Genomic DNA, 19,049 nt, shown 5'->3' with positions numbered 1-19,049 from the left:
GGCCTTGCAGGTACCAGACTAAGCAAGAAAATTTTGGGTAAAACCTTAGATATCTGATTATGGCAAGTGTTATATCAGCACACACCCCCTGCCCCCACAAATCCGCACACCTGGGAGAGACGTAAAACCTGGTCCGGATTCCTTATTCCAAAGGCCCGTCCGCTGGGCTCCAGGACCGAGCCTCTCAGGATTGCGCAAACTCAGTTGCTACCTCTCTTAGTCTTTTCCTCCTCCCACCTCTTACGGCTGTCAAAATCCGGACTCAGGACTTCCTAAAGGCCCGGAACGCAGCTTCGCGCATGCTCAGCATCAGCCCGGCTGCTTAATACACACGTGCTTACGGCCTATCGCGGCGCCTGCGCAGTCGCAGCCTGCAGTTCGCCCTTAGGACAGACGTCTGTTTTACCTTGACTCCCGCTGTCCGCTCGAGCCGGTCTGTGCTCAGTGTCTTGTGTACATTCTTGCAAGCGACGGCGCCATGAGTATGACTTCCAGCGTACGAGGTGAAGTGGGGCATGGGAGCGGGTGAGGTTGGCGGCCTGCGCACCGGTTGCAGCTCCCTCGGCACCTCTTCGGGCTATTACGGCTGCCCTGCGTTCCCGCCAGTCTCGTAACCTTGAGATGGAGAAGGGCAAGCGCTCCGCGGACCTGCGGACACCTCGGGCCACACGGGGCAAGGGGGCCAGGTCAGGGTATGATCCCGGGGCAAAAGTGGCGTGGGGGCCATGCAGGCATCTACCCAGGTCTGGGTAGTCCCCTAACTATACTGCTGCGCTGCTAGCTTTTCTTGTTCTTCCCTGAGACTCCTTTCTGTTGTGTCACAGGGCCTGGAAAAAAAAGGAAAGGTGAAAACAAAAAACAAAAACGCTCTTCCCCCTTCTCCACATTTAAATTACCGTGGAGTGAGAACGTAGATTTCCTGCAGCCCTCAAGCGATGCATGACTAATCACAGCTTAGTTTTGCACATTTTTTAAAGGGAAGGCACCCAATCCGAGGTCTTCAGTTTTCCCAGGGTTTTTTGTTGTTGTTGTTGTTTGTTTTTAATGCCTCTGGCATCTGGACCTCGGTGGCAGTAGTCCAGGAGAGAGGATTGAAAACTGAGCTAACTGAGCCTTCACCTTTGTCAGCCTTGCTTCCCTTGTGCTAGTACCTAGCGTTTGGAAATGTTACTTCACAGAAGGTCCGATTAAAATTAAGAGACTTTCTAGAGCTTCACTTTATAACAATTCTTGGTGGTAGTATAATTGTTAATATAATAGTTTGTGCCGCTACGGGATACCTGTGATCTTTGCCCAGGTATAAAATACCATCCTCAAGGTTTGGTTACCTGTAACAGTAGTTAGGTAAAGGTAGATTGTCCAGAAATTAATTTGAAATAGTCTACTTGATTCATTTAGTAAATATTGAGCATCTGGAGTACCAGGTTCTGTAAAAGGTCCCTACTAACTTGGCCCTAATTTTGTAATAGATTCTATAAATTGGAGAATTCCACTTGTTGGGAAAAGTTATCTGTCAGAGTGGGGGTGATAACCCATGACATTTTTAAGTTACTAATGCCGTATATAGGAGGTGATTATTTGCAAAACGTATTTCAAAGGATACTCATCTTTAGACTCCTTTAAATAGAGGCACCTTCGTATATTTAAAATAGGGAGTGATTTTTATTGTAAAAAAAAAATTTTCCGAGGAATAAGACAATTGTGTAAAATAAGATATTCATGTGACTTGAGCCACTGATAATCTTATAGGAAGACAGTTTGCACTTGTGCGATATGGGACAAAAGATTCCAAAGTGTGTTTTTTTAATGTGGAGTCATTTTGTATAATTGGGCACTAAACTCTATTTAGGTAGCATACTATTGAAATGTGATATAGGTGAACCCTAAGACTCTTAAGACTATAAGCTAATCTTTCTTGTAATCAAGACAAGTTTGTTATTTTTTTGACCTAATTATATGGGAATCCAAAGGTGACTTTCCCATTATTTTGCCATTTTCTAAGGGATAGGAAATTGCTTCGTCAATTGGGTTATTAGCTTAAACTTTAGGTACTCAACTTTGTTATGAGAACTACTTTTTTCCGGCTGTGTTGGGTCTTTGTTGCTGCATGCGGGCTTTCTTCTAGTTGCAGCGAGCAGGGGCTATTCTTTCACTGCCGTGCGTGGGCTTCTCATTGCAGTGGCTTCTCTTGTTGCAGAGCACGGGCTTTAGGTGTGCGGGCTTCAGTAGTTGTAGCATGCGGGCTCAGTAGTTGTGGCTCACGGGCTCTGGATCGCAGCCTCGGTAGTTGTGGCACATGGTCTTAGTTGCACCACAGCATGTGGGATCTTCCCAGACCAGGGCTCGAACCCGTGTCCCCTGCATTGTCAGGCGGATTCTTAACCATTGCGCCACCAGGGAAGCCAAAGAAGTAACTACTTTTTATTTCACCTAAAAGCATAAGGACTGTTGTGAGGACAATGGGCAGGGACCCCAAAGCCTTTGTAAATCACTTCTACCAGTGCTTTCTTCCTCAGATATAGTGGTGTGGCAAGGTAGGGACGGAATATCTGTTTTGTAATGTTTAGATCTCAAATTGTTCTACTCTCAGTGTTTAAACCAAACCTGTTCATTCCTATAGATTGAAAATCAATTTAGATCTTTTGATTTGGGGGAAGATGACCATGACTTTTCTCAGTTAAGTAAGTGAATTATATATTTTTTTAATAATTTGTGTGTATATTATATAATGGTATTTGGCAATGGTAAGTACTATATAAGTATATGTTAAATAAAAAATAAAAGGGTGTGTATGTGCATGCAGAATTCTTGTTTATGTTCAGGAAAAAAAATAATGGGTGGGTTAGAAATAAAATGAATGGAGATCAGATCAGGACATGAATCTGGGAAAGGCAATGAGGATGAATGATTGGAATGGTAATCCGAAGATCCAGTCAGTGAGATGGCTTTTGATGCCCATTTGGTCGATATTACCAAACTTCCTTTTTCCTTATTGAGGTATAATTGACATACTTATACCAAACTTATTTTTTATGTGATACCAAATATTGATTACAGTTTTAGAAACTGTAATAAACATTAAGAAACATTAAGTGCCTTTCACTGCTACAGAGTCCCCGTTCTCTAATGACCCCTCCTCATACCCAATAGATGACCTCTAGGAAGTTTACTAAACTTCTTGCTCCTTAATACCTCCAAGACTCATTGACTCTGCTCTCATCCTTAATCCCTTCCCTTCTATTTGCAAGGAAGAGATTATCTGAGGCTGTTCTCTCTATATCATCCAGATGCCATTTTCTCCTGCTTCCTTAAGCTCTTGCCTCAGTAATGATACCAATTGCTCTTAATTCTTCTGTCCTCTCACTCACAGGGATTTTCTTCTCTTCAGCCCAAAGTCAGTCATAATTCACCCTCATTTAAAAAAAAAAGCCAACTAAACCAAATATTTTTAAAGGCCTTCCTTCTTCCTGCTGTCCCCTCAAGTCACTTTTTTCTTCATATTTTGCTTTACCCTCCAGTTACAAAATAGGCATTAGTCTATCTGCCTGTGCTTTATTGTACTTCCCAAACCCTGAGCACTACAATGCTTGTAACCAAAACTAAATTTCATAAGTTCTTATTCTCTGACTGTTATATCGTTGTCTCTTTTGTTGAAACTAACGCATAATTTTCCAATCCATTTAACTTCAACATATAAAAATACTGTTTGGGTTCAATAAATTTATTGAGTCATTTAAAGTAACTATTCAAGGGTTTGTTTTTATCTGAGAAGGAATGTGCAGATCATACTGTGAATAAAGAAGTTAGCTCCTATGGGTTATGAACAAAAAATAATAGGGGCTGTAGATGAAACAAGATTGGCAGTGAGTTGATACTTGTTGGAGCTGGGTGAGGGTAAATGGGAGGTCATTACAGTATTTTCCGTGTATGTCTGAAGGGCTCCATAATGAAGTTTTATTTTTAATTGCAGGAAGTATTGAAATTCCACAGTTTGATACAGTAGGTTAAGATGAGGCCAAAGAGAAGTCATTTGGTATAAGAGCAATGTGATAGTAGGATGGACAGAGGGAGTTGCAAATTCAGATTAGGAATCTATTATTTCTTTTTACTTAACTAACATTGAACACTGCCTGTACACCAGGCCTTGAGAGAAAAACGTTACCAGGCACAGCCTACCAATCTGAGGGGGACCTAAGGGAGGCAAAGATTTAAACACAGCTCCCCTCCCCCCCTCCTGAGGTGGAAGGAACATTCTGATTCTATGGCAGTTGACACTGGGTAGGAGAGGACAGTTTGGGGCTACCAAAGGGGCTAAAGGAAAAGAAGCAGGGTGAGATTTCTGTCTTAGGTTAAAGCAAAATGATTTCCCACAGTAAAGAAATGAGTTATAAATATGGGTGTGGGATTTGGGAACAAGTTGATGTTTTCTCTATCTCTGAATAATCCTAAGAGAGAAAACCAAAGATTATAAAAAGATTGCCAGGGGAAGAGTAAGAAAGGGAGGGATTATTTAGAAATGTATTTTTTGTATTTTCTTTATATTGATGTATTTATGGTATTTGTATAGATAGAGAGCATTGTTAAGCAAGGTAGGGGCTTGATCTAACTATAGGAACACTATACCTTGAGAGAGGTGTACAGAAAAGGGAAGTAACGATAAAGTAGAAGAGGCAAAAATAAGGCTTAGGATATTTCTGGACACCAGTTTTGAAAGAATGTCTGAAAGGTGCCAACTGAAATATCTTTAGAAATTGGGTCTTGATATAGTCCCTTGTTCAACCTGAGATGGTGCCTGTTCTTAATAGGCATGTACACTATCAAGAACTAAATGTTACTTGGGTTTTATTGTTTGTTTACTGTCTTGGGTTTTCAACTCTTTCTCTATTGTAATTGTTGACTTTTGAATCCATCATCATTCTTGTCTATCTCCATATAGTTTCCTTTTCTTTCTTTTCCCTAGAGTTGCCAGTGGCATCCATAGCTTTTTGCCAGAAAAGACTGATTCAGGCTACAGTAATGAAATGATAAAACAGCAACATTTTTCTTACTCTGGGAACTTTTACATTTGTCTCTAATGAGGTTAGAGAATTAGAATTTGGGAATGGGGGAGGGATGGAAATTGTTTTCTTGAGACCTTATCTGGCTCTGTGAGTCTAAAAAACTCATTGGAGCAAATGCAAAGCCATTTCCTAGCACACATATGGTGCTATGACATTTATAAAGGTTCATCAGTGACCCTCCTTAGGGGGTAGGGTCACAGAGTGCATGTTTTGATTCCCCACAGGGCAGCCACTCTTGGGTAATATCTAGAGTTAGTTCCCTCTGTGTCAGTTATTCTGTCATTTCTTCCACCATCAAAAAAATCCAAGGGAAGTAAAGGTTTTTAAAAAGTCACCATATGGATTCAGTTGGTAGTAATGAGAAAGGAGAATATAAGGATGTTTTGATGGCTGAGAAAGATTCTTCTGGCCTATCATAAGTTTCAGGTAGAAATTCCTATAGGATTTTTTTTTATATCATGAGACCAATTAATCCTAACCAATTGTAGTTGTTCTTTGGATCTCAGGCCTTTATGTAATGTGTAGGCATCATTAAAACAAATCTGATAGAGATTACTTCAAACTTCACCTCAAAAGTAAGGTGTAGGGCTTCCCTGGTGGCGCAGTGGTTGAGAGTCCGCCTGCCGATGCAGGGGACACGGGTTCGTGCCCCGGTCCGGGAAGATCCCACATGCCACGGAGCGGCATGCCATGAGCCATGGCCACTGAACCTGCGCGTCCGGAGCCTGTGCTCCGCAACGGGAGAGGCCACAACAGTAAGAGGCCCGCGTACTGCAAAAAAAAAAAAAAAAGTAAGGTGTAACTAAGATCAACAGCATTTAGGGAATTGTATTATTTCAGTCTTTTGGGATATTTCCCTCTTTTAAGTTTATACTAAGGATTTAACATTCAGCAAACATAATTGAATATATATATGCAAAGCAGTATTTTAGCCCATTTTGTGATAGGTACATTAACTATTCAGAGTGGCTTTCCATTAGCTAAGAAGTAGATTGCTATAACTCCTGACATTTTCTCAAGGGACTTCCATGGTAAAAAATGCATCAGAAAGGAAGATCATGAATCAAGCTAGAAATCAGTAAAGTTTCAGCCCTGCTTGGAGTTGCCACAGAATGATACCATGAAGCAGCACTAAAATTCAAGGCAGGGAATTCTCTGGTGGTCCAGTGGTTAGGACTCCAGCTCCAGGACTGGAGCTTTCACTGCTGTGGGCTCCTGTTCAATCCCTAGTTGAGGGAATAAGATCCTACAAGCTGTGCAGCGCAGCCAAAAAAAAAAAAGAAAAAGTATCCTTTACCAATGAGAAAAAATGATGACATTCATAATAAAACAAATTTTAAAAAATAATAAATAAAAATTTAAAAATTCAGGGCAAATCTACACAAGGTGTGTAGTTTAAAGTATCTTTCAATGAAGCCAAAGGTTTGAAGCTATCAAATGACTTATTAACTTTTCTCAGTCATACAGTATCTGGGAAGGGCATAAAGTTAATGTTTATTTTATATAGCAGGGAGGAATAGAACTGTTGTGTGGGCAGGAAAACAAACTAAATTTTTTCATAGAGAAAAATAACTGTGGTTGAAAATAGAATCCAAGGAACATGCTAATTAGGAACACTTGATGAAAACTAAATTATTAAATAAGCTAGAAGAGAAGACCGAGATAAAAGGAACTAAGTGTGAGAGTGGTTGTTCCTTTCCATTAGAGTTTTGTAAGAATGAACTCCAATTTTATGTAAGGAACTATTAGGTTCAATGATTAATCACATTAGTACAATAAGAAATTTGACTCAGTAGTGCAAGTAAGCCATACAGTTAATTATTCATTATATGTTTTTATTTGGTCTTGGAATGTGTTTTTTGTACTTGTCTCTCTAGGGCTTTATTTGATAGTCTGGGAACTTATTTCAAACACTGTGAAGATCTGACTTAGGAAATGCTGGGACGCAGTCCAGTGTGTTTATCCTGACCCCTGTTCAACTTCTTCCTGCAGTCCACTCCATGCTGGGAATAGACAACTCTCCTCTGAGACTGAGGCTAACCAGACTATGCAGAACTCTCTCCTCTCCAGAATTCTCTGGAACTGGGGTAGTTGTTAAGTGCTTGGATTTCTAAGGGATCCTTGAAAAGCTACGTGAACAGAATAAATAGATGGCCTATTAGTCAAGCAAATAATTGCACAGAAAAATGTCATTAAATTTAAAATGAAGTTTGTAGGGAATTCAGATCATCCACTGGTGGATAATGGAAATTTAGAATTTATTAAAGGAGAATCTAACTAATTATATTATGTTTTCTATAAAATTAGTACCTTCTGAGTTTTATTTTAATGAGACACTTTGAAATTAAAAAACAAAAACAAAAACAAAGCTTTTGAATGACTTGAAGCCCAGAATGCTGGTGGATATATTCCTCTGAATGTTTAATATTAAAGGTTGGTTTTGTTTTATTTGTCCTTTCTTTTTCTTTGGATACCAGTTCTGTTCGTGGTTATGCATTTTTAAATGACTAAAGGACCTACTATTTAAGTGAACTCTGGGACTTCCCTGGCGGTCCAGTGGTTAAGATCCCACTCTTCCACTGCAGAGGCTACAGGTTCAATCCCTTGTCAGGGAACTAAGATCCTGCATGCTTCAGGTGTGGCCAAAAAGAAAAAAAAAAGAACTCTGATGAGTCATTTTGTTAACATAATCACCTCCTGATTTTTAGAGGGATGAGGAGGGTCTTGTTTGTAATCTGAATTTTTATGGTCTTATTAGTAATCTGAATTTTTATATGTATCTTTTTTTTTAAAGCAATAGGTATCTGCAGGCTCACAGGTTATTTTAAATCTATTTATGAACACTTTAAAAAGATTACTAAACTTTGTTTCTTCTCCAATTATAAAATAATTTTTAAGTTTCCCTCTTCTATCTTAACTTAGCTAACAATACTGAATAGAAAATACACAATTGCCTCAGTAAGGGCTGGGGAAGGTTTTAACAAGGGACTACTTCACCAGTGTGTTCTGATCATTTTTTTAATGTTAAACACCTTTGACTGTTGGGATGCTTAGTACTCAAAAACTGGATTTCCTGAACGTTCGTGTTAGATTATTGGTATAGATTTTGGTTTTGATAATCATTCCTGTTTTCCTTCCCTACTCTAGTTGAATGGATTGCAGCGGTTACCATTGCTGCTGGGACAGCTGCAGTTGGTTATCTAGCTTACAAAAGATTTTATGTCAAAGATCATCGCAACAAATCTATGGTAAACCCTCACATCCAGAAAGACAACCCCAAGGTAGTACATGCTTTTGACATGGAGGATTTGGGAGATAAAGCTGTGTACTGCCGTTGTTGGAGGTCCAAGAAGGTAAGAGAAGCAAGTCCTTAATGCCAGTGCCGTCTTTAATGCAACATTTCGTTTAAACTATCTGCCACACTGGTACCATCAAATATCAAGATATCCCTTCTCCTTTGCTTCCTTTTTTCTATGGATTCTGTTTTTCTCTGTTTTCTGTGTACTCTTCAGGAATATATTTACTAAGATGTATAACCACCATGCAGTGAAATTGCATCGTACCCTCGTCGAGTTAGGCAAATATAACCACATTCTTGGCCAAAGAAGAGAGAAAAATCCCTTTATTTACGCTTAGAATTTCCTCCCCAAGTGGGTGTTAGCATTCAGTATCCCAGGAAAAGGAGTATGCAGCCTAAATACAAAGAGAAACAGAAGAGGTCGTTTTTTTTTCCCTTGAGATTTCAAGCTCCTAGATTCTAGCACAAGTTTTAGAAATACCAAGAGAAACTTTTGGAAAATCACCCCTGAAAATTTCTTACCTGGTACATATGTATTGACCCTGTATCCTAAGCTTTTTTTAAGCTGCAGCTCCTATATTTAAATATCCAACACAGGATTTTTTTGTATCTTTATTTTCTTTTGCGAGAATTGCATTTTATCAAGTTCCATCTGGAATTATCTCTGTGATACCTGCAGCTTTTAGATAGCGATGACAGCTGGTGATCTGAAGATGGTAAAATGCTCTCCTAAGGTCATCTTGAAAAGCTTCATACATTGAATAACTTCAGAATTTCTGGTATATTTAGAGAAATATGGTGAAATACTGTGTATACTGCCACTATTAACATTTAAATAAAATGGATTTTACTAAAGATGGCACTATAAGGCCTAAGAAAATAGACAATAAAAATGATGTATCTATTTCTGAAAGCATGTTATGTCAGGGACCTCTTCCCACAGTGGAAAGCCATTATCACAAATCACATATCACAGATAAGGAAAAAGTCACATACCAGGTAACGGAAAGCATATTACTCTAACCCCCTTCTCCGGATACAATTGATACTGTATAATCCAGTGGTGATAGAGTGCTTAGATTATGTCATTGTGTCTGAAAACTGCTTGATGAACATATGGAATATGAACCAAAAATTAATAGTCCCATTACAGAAATTGTTCCTTAAGAAGAGCACTGTTCATTTGGAGTATGGGATTGTTTATAAGTACTAGTGGAGTTGCTAGAAAATAATCCTCAATAATATTCTGTAGACTAGATCTGGTTTGTTTTTTAAAAATTAACACCTATAATAGGTTTCATTCTCTTGTTGCTCACCAAAATATAAAAAGTAATACCTTTAGGAGCTTTCCTGGTGGCACAGTGGTTGAGAGTCCGCCTGCCGATGCGGGGGACATGGGTTCGTGCCCCGGTCCGGGAAGATCCCACATGCCGCAGAGTGGCTGGGCCCGTGAGCCATGGCCGCTGCTGAGCCTGCGCATCCAGAGCCTGTGCTCCGCAACGGGAGAGGCCACAACGGTGAGAGGCCCGCGTACCGCAAAAAAAAAAATAATAATAATAATAATAATAATACCTTTAGAAATTAAGGCATTTCTAAGTCCGGAGTTGTAATAGTTCTTTAGTCAGTGATCTTAAGTAGTTCATTTAATTTCTATTACTTATATACATGCTTGAGAACAGTTAAATAGTAAAACAGCAGGTATCATAGATGTGTGTAGTAGATGCAGTACGAATGCTTTAAATAAAAGGAAGAGCTTGTTGCACTGTGGGCTAGAATTTTCTGGGAAGGCATAGTGATATATACATGGGAGTTAAACTGCCCCTGGAAAGATTGGTGGCATTGGAATACACTAGCAAGTATTGGGGACTCTTTCTCAGAATCTGTGGGAAAGGACTCATGAGTGAAAGTGTGATCGATGAGGAATCTAGTCTGGTCCTTGCACCTCCCTCCCCGCAGGAATAAGTCCAAATTGAGGAGAGTCTTGAGTACCAGCGTGAGGAATTTGTGCCTCCCAACATGGGGGAGCTTCTTGTCAGGGATTTCAGACATAAAGTTATACTTACACCAGAGTGCTGGCTGTGGGAATGGCGAAGCATGAACAGAGACATGAACCATTTTGAGGCAAGGATCAGCCAAATGCAATGACTGATTTGTGCGAAAGATTGTGGGAGGAAGACTAAAGCTCGTGGAAGTATCTTGCTTAAGATAGGATCGTAGGGTTAGAAGAGGTGGTGCCGTCAACGGAAATAAGGAATTCGGGGTGAATGGCTCATTTTCCAGGACACCAATGAGGAGTTCAATTTCAAAGAGTGACACTGAGGTGACATTTGAATGGAAATGTACAGCAGACAGCCTGAAATGTGGGACTAAAGCTGAGACATCAGGGTTGGAGATAGCGATCAGCAAAACTGATGAGTCAAGGGTAGGAATGCAGCAGATCCTTGGTACAGATAAAAATCGAGGGCTAAGTATGAAATCTTGGAGAATTTTCTGCATTTTGTAAAGAGAAGAGCCAAAAAAGGAGATGAAATGGGTCCCAGAGTTAGAAGAAAACTAAGCATATCGTGGCTTCACAGTGGAAAAGGGAAAAGTTTCAAAGAAGGTTTGATTGTGAACATCGGCTTGTGCAAAAGACCAGGAGGTGAATAGACTATTATACTAAGACTGTGGGGTTAAACAATTAGGCAACTGACCTTTTGGTGTCATTTTCACAGAATAATTAGAATAGAAGCTGTGTCCAAATGGATTACAGTATGAATTACTACTAAAGAAATACCTAAATATATGGTATTTCTAAATATATGGCAAAATTTTGGTAAATATGACAGTGAATGGAAAGAAAAAAATATGATGACTGCTTGAGTGAATGCTGAAGCTTACCTTTGAAGCCAAGTAAAGGGCGTTTGCTTTGGTTGGGTGTTTCCAGAGGGTAAAGGCTCAATAAAGCGAATGTGGACTTTTATGGACTAAGATCTCAAGTATTTCAGGAAGAATCACAAATGGACACAGGCCAAGCTAGTGGTTTAAAAGTTTATTAGACTTTATAAGTCAACAGAACGTTCCAGGATTATTCTTTCATCATACTATTTAGAGTTTCCCTTAGGTAGACTTTAAGGAAAGGAATGCGAGACCAGTCATTTTATTTTCAATTTTCTCAATGTCTTCTTTCTTTTTAAGCTTATCTTTCATACCATTATTAATCCTCTTTGCATCTTTGATTTGTCAGTTCTGAATTTTCCCTGAATCTTGGGCACTTTTTATTACCACATGAGGCGATTCAAAGTTCACTTTGAATATCATTCAAATTATTCTCCAGGCGTCTTTGGAATCTCCGCACATTCCTGAGGTTCCTAAGGTTGTCACGCAGGTGCCAAGTCACACACTTACATGCCTGTCCACAGAAGGCTTGATACCTTTGATTAGATGGCTATATGGAGTTTATGTTCAGTAATTTTTTCCTGATACACCAGTTGTGTTTCTAATACAACAAAATTTAAACTCGTATCTAAAAAAAAAAATTTATGTATTATATAAACTAATTCAGTTTTAATTCATTATTTTTTTTAATTGAAGTATTGTTGATTTACAGTACTGTGTAAGTTTCAGGTGTACGGCATAGTGATTCAGTTTTGGAGGGGTTTTTTTGCTGATTATATTCCAATATAGGTTATTAAGAGCTGTTGGATATAATACTCTGTGCTATACAGTAAATCCTGTTGTTTATCTATTTTATGTGTAGTCGTTTGTATCTGATGATCCCATACTCTTCATTTTGTCCCTCCCCCCTCTTAATTCATTCTTAAGGTACAGTCACGAGTAACCTGTTGTGGGTTTCTAACATTTTGAGCAGTTTTCTCAGACCTAATGAATCAGATCTCTTAGTCAAGTGCAGAAATTACATGTTTTTAACACACTTCGTTCCTCCTCTCTTCCCCCCGATTGGTGTGCCCTCTGCTGTTTCAGAAACTGGACTGTTTCATAGTATTTCACAAAAGTGTTGTCCCTAAGTGAAGTGAGAAGGAAAGGAACCAATACAAAGGAAATGATTAAAGCAACTACAGGGAAAGATACTATTTGAGACAGTGGTATGTTGAGAGGGGTGGAAGGAAAGGAGAGTACGAGCATAGATTTCGGACTCAGCCTTAGAAAGAAAGAGATAGTCTTACTTTCGAAACAAGGTGAGGGAACATTGATGTCAGAGGGAAGAGTGTGCAACATGGTCTTACTAGATTCCCAGCCCCCACTCATCTTGGGTAGATTATGGCGTTTGCTGAGTTGTATGGTGGCCATTGGGGAGGCAGGAGAGATTTGAACAAGGACAGCAGGAGAAGGCAGACTAAGAGATAATCAAGAAAGAGAGGAAAGGTGAGCCAGTTCATGCCAGGAGCTCAACTGAAATTGAAATGAAATGTAACTGTGTAGAATAATTTTCTTTCCTTAACAACTTCCGGATTTGAGTTGGGTTTTTTTATTAGTGATGGGTTTGTTTTTGGTGGGTGTGTGTGGGAGTGTGGGTGTGTGTGTATTAGTTATGGAAAGTCTCCACCCTATTAATGGTTAGAAATGGGACTTCCCTGGCTGTCCAGTGGTTAAGCCTTCACGCTTCCAATGCAGGGGGTGTGGGTTCGATCCCTGGTTGGGGAACTAAGATCCCATAAGCGGCACAGCGGGGCCAAAAAAAAAAGAGTGGCACTGACTCCATTTCTTCATAGAAACAATATTCTGATCGTTGGTTACATTGCTTACCCAGTCCACACAAAGACAGTCTTGTAGGGCTTCCTTGGTGGCGCAGTGGTTAAGAATCCGCCTGCCAATGCAGGGGACACGGGTTCGAGCCCTGGGCCGGGAAGATCCCACATGCCACTGAGCCCGTGCGCCACAACTACTGAGTCTGCGCTCCAGAGCCCGCGAGCCACAACTACTGAGCCCATGTGCCACAACTACTGAAGCCCGTGTGCCTAGAGCCCGTGCTCCACAGCAAGAGAAGCCACTGCAATGAGAAGCCCGCGCACCACAATGAAGAGCAGCACAGGCTCGCTGTGACTAGAGAAAGCCCACGCGCAACAGCGAAGACCCAACGCAGCCAAACAAATAAAATTTAAATTAAAAAAAAAAAAGACAGTCTTGTAAAATCTTAATTTTTCTTACATATTTTCCTACTATATCTACTATCATAGGTCTTACTAAAGTAAGTATATAAGAATGGTATAAAATGTCATATTCTCTTGTTTAGTCTCAAAGATCTCATTGCTTTTATTTTCTTTCTTAACCAAAGCAAGCTTGTTTCTCAGAGCAGTTTATAGTAATGAGCCAAATGGCCCCAGGCAACTTCCTTGGAAAATATAATCCAAACTAATTAAAAATACAAAGTTTGGCAAAGGAAGCTTCAAAAAAATTTTTTTTAATTTTTGCAAGTAGAAGAGGTAAGTCAAGGATGAACAGTTATTTGTTTCCATCTTGAATCACCCTAAAAACAGAAACATCATAACTTGAGATGTGGGACCATTAAAAAGAAACAAGTTTTGTGCTTTTTATGAAGACCCTGACAAGGTTGCTAGCTTTCCAAGTAGAGAGCAAGGATCTCTAGTGTTTTTTACCCCTAAACATTTATTTCCACCTCTTCTCCACACCCTCTCTTCTCTAGTTTTAAAGGTATTTGGGATTCGTAGTTTTCTAATTGGATTAACAAATATGATAGTATGTTTTCTGGACATACAGGAAATTCAACCAATTTAATTCACAAACTTTTTTCCAGGATTTGTTAATAAACAAAGGTTAACATCTTAGAACAAATGTTAGAATCATCTGAGCTAAACTTTTTTCTCATCAATTTTCTGATTCTTTTATTTTTAAGTATTGATACATGAGCTGAATTAAATATACCCTTTGTGTTTTTTGTAATTTCAGCTCTTGACATTTTTAACACATTTAAAATTTTTAATGAGTTAATAAAATTCACATTTTCATTATATTGTTATTTAATACAAAAACTGCTATACTTCCTAGATTACGTTTGAAAGTATATATCCCCCACATGTTTTTTTTCTCCTGTATAGAAAGGTCAAAAATGAAACAAGGCACTTTCTGGAAAAACACAAATATTGTTATATAATTTACCATTTGAATTTTAATGCCAAGTAATTACCATTCATTCATTTATACTGTATATCAGAATCATGAATTAATTTTAATAAATACATTCTACTAACACATACAATGTATTCTTAAGAAATTGCTAATCCTATCTTGAAATAACTCATTTTGGCTCTTGGTTGAAAAAAATGTTTAGTCTTTTCATTAACTTAAAATGAGACATATCTAATGGATAAATATGAGAATGCCTAATCTTCACATGAAGTTTGGGAGATTATTCTGACTAGTGTTAAGTGATACAGGAAGTACTATTAAAAGATATCTGTGCCTCTGAGCAGAATGATTTTGAATACGGAGTTTACATTTTAAAGGCATACAAAGCTTTATGTACTTTAAAGAAGCATGAAAGTTTATTAACAAATAGCCAGGATCTCCTTATTCACTACTGTTTTTTTTAACTTTTATTGGAGTATAGTTGATTTACAATGTTGTGTTAGTTTCAGGTGTATAGCAAGTGAATCAGTTATACATATACCCACTCTTTTTTAGATTCTTTTCCCATATAGGTCATTACAGAGTACTGAGTAGAGTTCCCTGTGCTATACTAGTAGGTCCTTACTAGTTACCTATTTTATATACAGTAGTGTGTATATGTCAATCCCAATATCCCAATGTATCCCTCCCCCCACTCACTACTTTTTAAAGAAATATTTTTAGATTTTTTTTCTTTTAATCCTTTTTTAAAATTTATTTATTTTATTTATTTATTTTTGGCTGCATTGGGTCTTAGTTGCTGCGCGTGGGCTCTCTAGTTGCGGCGAGCGGGAGCCACTCTTCATTGTGGTGCACTGGCTTCTCTTTGCAGTGGCTTCTCTAGTTGCGGAGCACGGGTTCTAGGCGCACAGGCTTCAGTAGTTGTGGCACGTGGGCTCAGTAGCTGTGGCTCGCGGGCTCTAGAGCACAGGCTCAGTAGTTGTGGTGCACAGGCTTAGTTGCACCACGGCATGTGGGATCTTCCCAGATCAGGGCTCAAACCCGTGTCCCCTGTAATGGCAGGCGGATTCTTAACCACTGCGCCCCCAGGGAAGCCCTAAAGAAGTATTTATTTTTTACTTGTTTACTTTTAAGACCATGATGAAACATGTGAATTTCCATTTTTAGGCAGAACCAGATTATTACAAAATTATATCCTCATTTTAGATGTATGGCTTTCTTATCTTTTGTATATTTCTCTATAGATTTCTCTCCTGTTCTTTATATATGGAGAAAAGTAATTTGAGAAAATATATTAGTTTTCTAGTATTTTCAATGTGAGACTAAAATAAAAATAAAAGGGACTTCCCTGGTGGTCCAGTGGTTAAGCCTTCCAATGCAGGGGGTGCGGGTTCGATCCCTGGCCAGCAAGCTAAGATCCCACATGCCTTGTGGCCAAAAAACCAAAAAAAAAAACCCAAAACAGAAGCAATATGGTAAAAAATTCAATGAAGACTTTAAAAATGGTGCATATGAAAAAAAATCTTGAAAAAAAATAAAAGTTAAATATGCTATTTTAGTAAATTATTTGAGACTTTTTACTTTATGAATATTTCATTTTTCAGAAATGTATTTTATAACCTGTGGGCATAAAACCATACAGTGACGTGTTTTGTGTGTGCTATTTATAAAAATGGAGTTTTTTTACAATGTAAACTTTTATTCTCACTGTAAAATCATCTGTGTTTGTTTATTAAACATGCATCACTTTGAAATGCTGTTCTTTGCTGTGGGATACATTTCAGTTTGATATTTTATGGGCTGTTTCCTCATCCATGCCAAGAAAACACTGAAAGCTTGGGGTCATGTTTTTGTTGCACAGACTTGTTTTTAATATGAATATACTGTACCATATTTTATTGACAGAAATAATGTAACTTTTATATACATTGAATTTATATTGGCACCCCAAGATAGAATTTATACTTGGAAATATGAGATGTGACGATACCTTGAGTTTTTCTGTAGTTTTTAACTAATTTACCACCTCCCAGAATTATATGCAGATCGTAAAATTAAAATTGAATTTCTTTAACATCAACCCAATATTATTTTAATCTTAGAATAGACAAGTCTCATCAAAGTTTAATATTATGTACCATCATTGTCTAGTTTCAGGTATTGAAAATTATACTTCCTTAATGGAGTAATGGGTGATTTTGCTCTTCAGGCCAGGACTCCTGTTACTTTACTCTTCTAAATAGGCTCAGTTCGTGCAACAGTGTACCTTATACTAAACAGTGAAGCTAGATTCTAAAGTGCAGGTACATTCCAGATATCAAGAATAAAACAAAGATGCTCGCTATCATCATTTGACATGAAATAAAAAATGAAAGGTATAATATAGAAGGAAAAAACAAAATAATATACTGATAATTGTAAAATCCTGAGGAGACACCTAAAACATTGTTGCATTCTTATTTTTATCATTTAACAGTAGGAAGGGCATACTTGCAAAAAACAGTGATATATACACACACACAGACACACACATATATTTATATATATAATATATATCAAGAGTAGTCAGGTATGAAAACATATACCTAATTATAATAACCATAAAACATATAAGGCAGAAATGATCTTATTAGAAAATGCATGAGACCTGAGGATGAAAAACACAAGAGGAATAAAATAGGACGTGGCCAAAAAATTCTCAAGTTTATCTGGAGGAATAAATAGGTAACGTTTAATAAAGTTAGGTAAAGAATAAATAGGAAAGTTTTAACAAAGAAGAGTAATGTGAAGGAAAACCAGCCCTACCAAATATTGAAGCCAATTTTAAACACAGTCATTATCCCATTATGAATATGATAATACGAATGATGAATATGATAATGTAGAACCTATAAATAAGCATTTTTATATGTAGAATTCATTTTGATAAATTTATGAATAAAGGTATAACAATTTGGGAAGCAATCACCTCTAATAATATCGAAGCAACAGGATCTTAGAACAGAAATTTGCAAATTGCGCTCTGTAGAACACCGTGATAATGGGTATCAAAGTGAAAGTGTCCATAGTCCAATCAGCTTGGGAAATTTGGGGTTAAAATAGTGTTTTATAGCAGAACCTCTTTAAAATAATAATATATGTTGTGACTTAACTGTATATGTTTTTTAAACACAGAATGAAGTTACATCAGAATATTTTGCAGGACTTAATTTGCAGAGCTCACTCTGGGAAACACTGTGTTAAATATTTAGTTTTTGTCCCTTTTCCTTCAACTGGACACCAAAATGTCTGTGTTTTCTAAAATGTGAAATCTTGGAAAGGAATGGAAATTTATCGCATCTCCAGGAGAAAGAAGTCTCCATGAAGGAGGATAAAAAGGGAAATACTTATTTGTATGAAAGAAGAGAAATTAAGGATATGAACAAATAAGCAAAATAAAAAGGGTTGGGTAAAAAATTGCTGCAAAGATGATCAGCAAAAGGATAATGAACAGATTGATTTTAAACAAATGAACTTAGGCTCTTACCAATAGATAGGCCATGGATGTAGTTCACTAGAAAGGAAATATAACTAGTACATAAACATGGAAAAGGTTTTCCACATCCACAATCAAACGTCACAAATGGAAATTCAATTAATGATCTGTGTATTATCCACAAGTCAGTTTCTTCCTCCTCCTTGGTGTGTACACTTTACATATGCTCATTAAGAAAACCTGTAAAAGGTAGCCAAGAAAAATCTATTGAGTTATCATGTCATATGTGAATTAAGCATCACCCCCACTCTGCCAAACGTAATACTGATTTTGCAATTAGACATTTCACATTCTTTCTCTTCCTAGTTCCCACTCTGTGATGGCTCTCACACAAAACACAATGAAGAAACTGGAGACAACGTGGGACCTCTGATCATTAAGAAAAAAGACACTTAAATGGACACTTTTGATGCTGCAGACCAACTTGTCATGTTTCCTGATCATTTAATTAGAATGAGTACCACTTGTGTCTAATTCACCTCCCCTGGGTTCTAGATGTGGTATATTGCAAACTACAGCTTTCGTATTCGCGGCATTTGCCTTACTTGTTGAACCATTGTGGTGCACGTTTGTTGAAACAAAAAAAAAAGGAAAAAGGAAAATCCAGTCTCATGGACTGTGGGTTACTTTGGTCTTGTAAGGATCCGTTTCTTTACATTTAAATATGACATTACAATATAGTTGTATGGCGAAGTTAACGTATTAAATTATTCTCAAAATCATGTCTGTGCAGATTGTACTTGTAATTTCAAAGAAAAATTATCACCATTTAATATTACTTAGTTAACCTAGAAAGTAAATTGGGTGTGATTAAACTACGTTAATCTCTTAATAACAATCTAGGAAAAATCTTTTATGACCTTGGTTTTCTTCTTGAACGTGGTAATGACACTGAGAAAATACAGCTTCTGTGTTTTCAATCAAAATGAACTTTGAATGTTAATTCTGCTTAATCAAAAGTGGGCCAGGTCAATAATAAAGGGACAGTAACTTCTTTGTATTCATCTTCATGGATATTTAATTGATCCATTAAAGAAACCAGTAGTGGAAATTTAGATCAAAATGATAT

The 19,049-nt window shown here is 37.7% G+C and overlaps 1 protein-coding gene across 1 annotated transcript; it reads left to right on the top strand.

The window, feature by feature from the left end:
* The first annotated feature begins 349 nt into the window (after positions 1–349).
* Positions 350–18,702, top strand: CISD1 (CDGSH iron sulfur domain 1). The gene is made up of 3 exons (XM_060125967.1): positions 350–503; positions 8,208–8,413; positions 18,287–18,702. Exons 1-3 carry the CDS (start codon positions 479–481, stop codon positions 18,374–18,376), a joined length of 321 nt encoding a protein of 106 aa, XP_059981950.1. The 5' UTR covers positions 350–478; the 3' UTR covers positions 18,377–18,702.
* The last annotated feature ends 347 nt before the right edge of the window (positions 18,703–19,049 follow it).

Source organism: Lagenorhynchus albirostris, chromosome 16 (assembly GCF_949774975.1).
Source record: "Lagenorhynchus albirostris chromosome 16, mLagAlb1.1, whole genome shotgun sequence".
NCBI classification, from domain to species: Eukaryota; Metazoa; Chordata; class Mammalia; order Artiodactyla; family Delphinidae; genus Lagenorhynchus; species Lagenorhynchus albirostris.
Note: the sequence above shows the minus strand (reverse complement) of the source record. Positions and strands in the feature narration are given on the sequence as shown.

Excerpts from the sequence above, each read along its gene's own strand:
- CISD1 (XM_060125967.1), top strand. The coding sequence starts at position 479 with ATGAGTATGACTTCCAGCGTACGAG. Across the intron at positions 504-8,207 it reads TATGACTTCCAGCGTACGAG|TTGAATGGATTGCAGCGGTT; the intron begins GTGAAGTGGGGC and ends TCCCTACTCTAG. Across the intron at positions 8,414-18,286 it reads GTTGTTGGAGGTCCAAGAAG|TTCCCACTCTGTGATGGCTC; the intron begins GTAAGAGAAGCA and ends TTCTCTTCCTAG.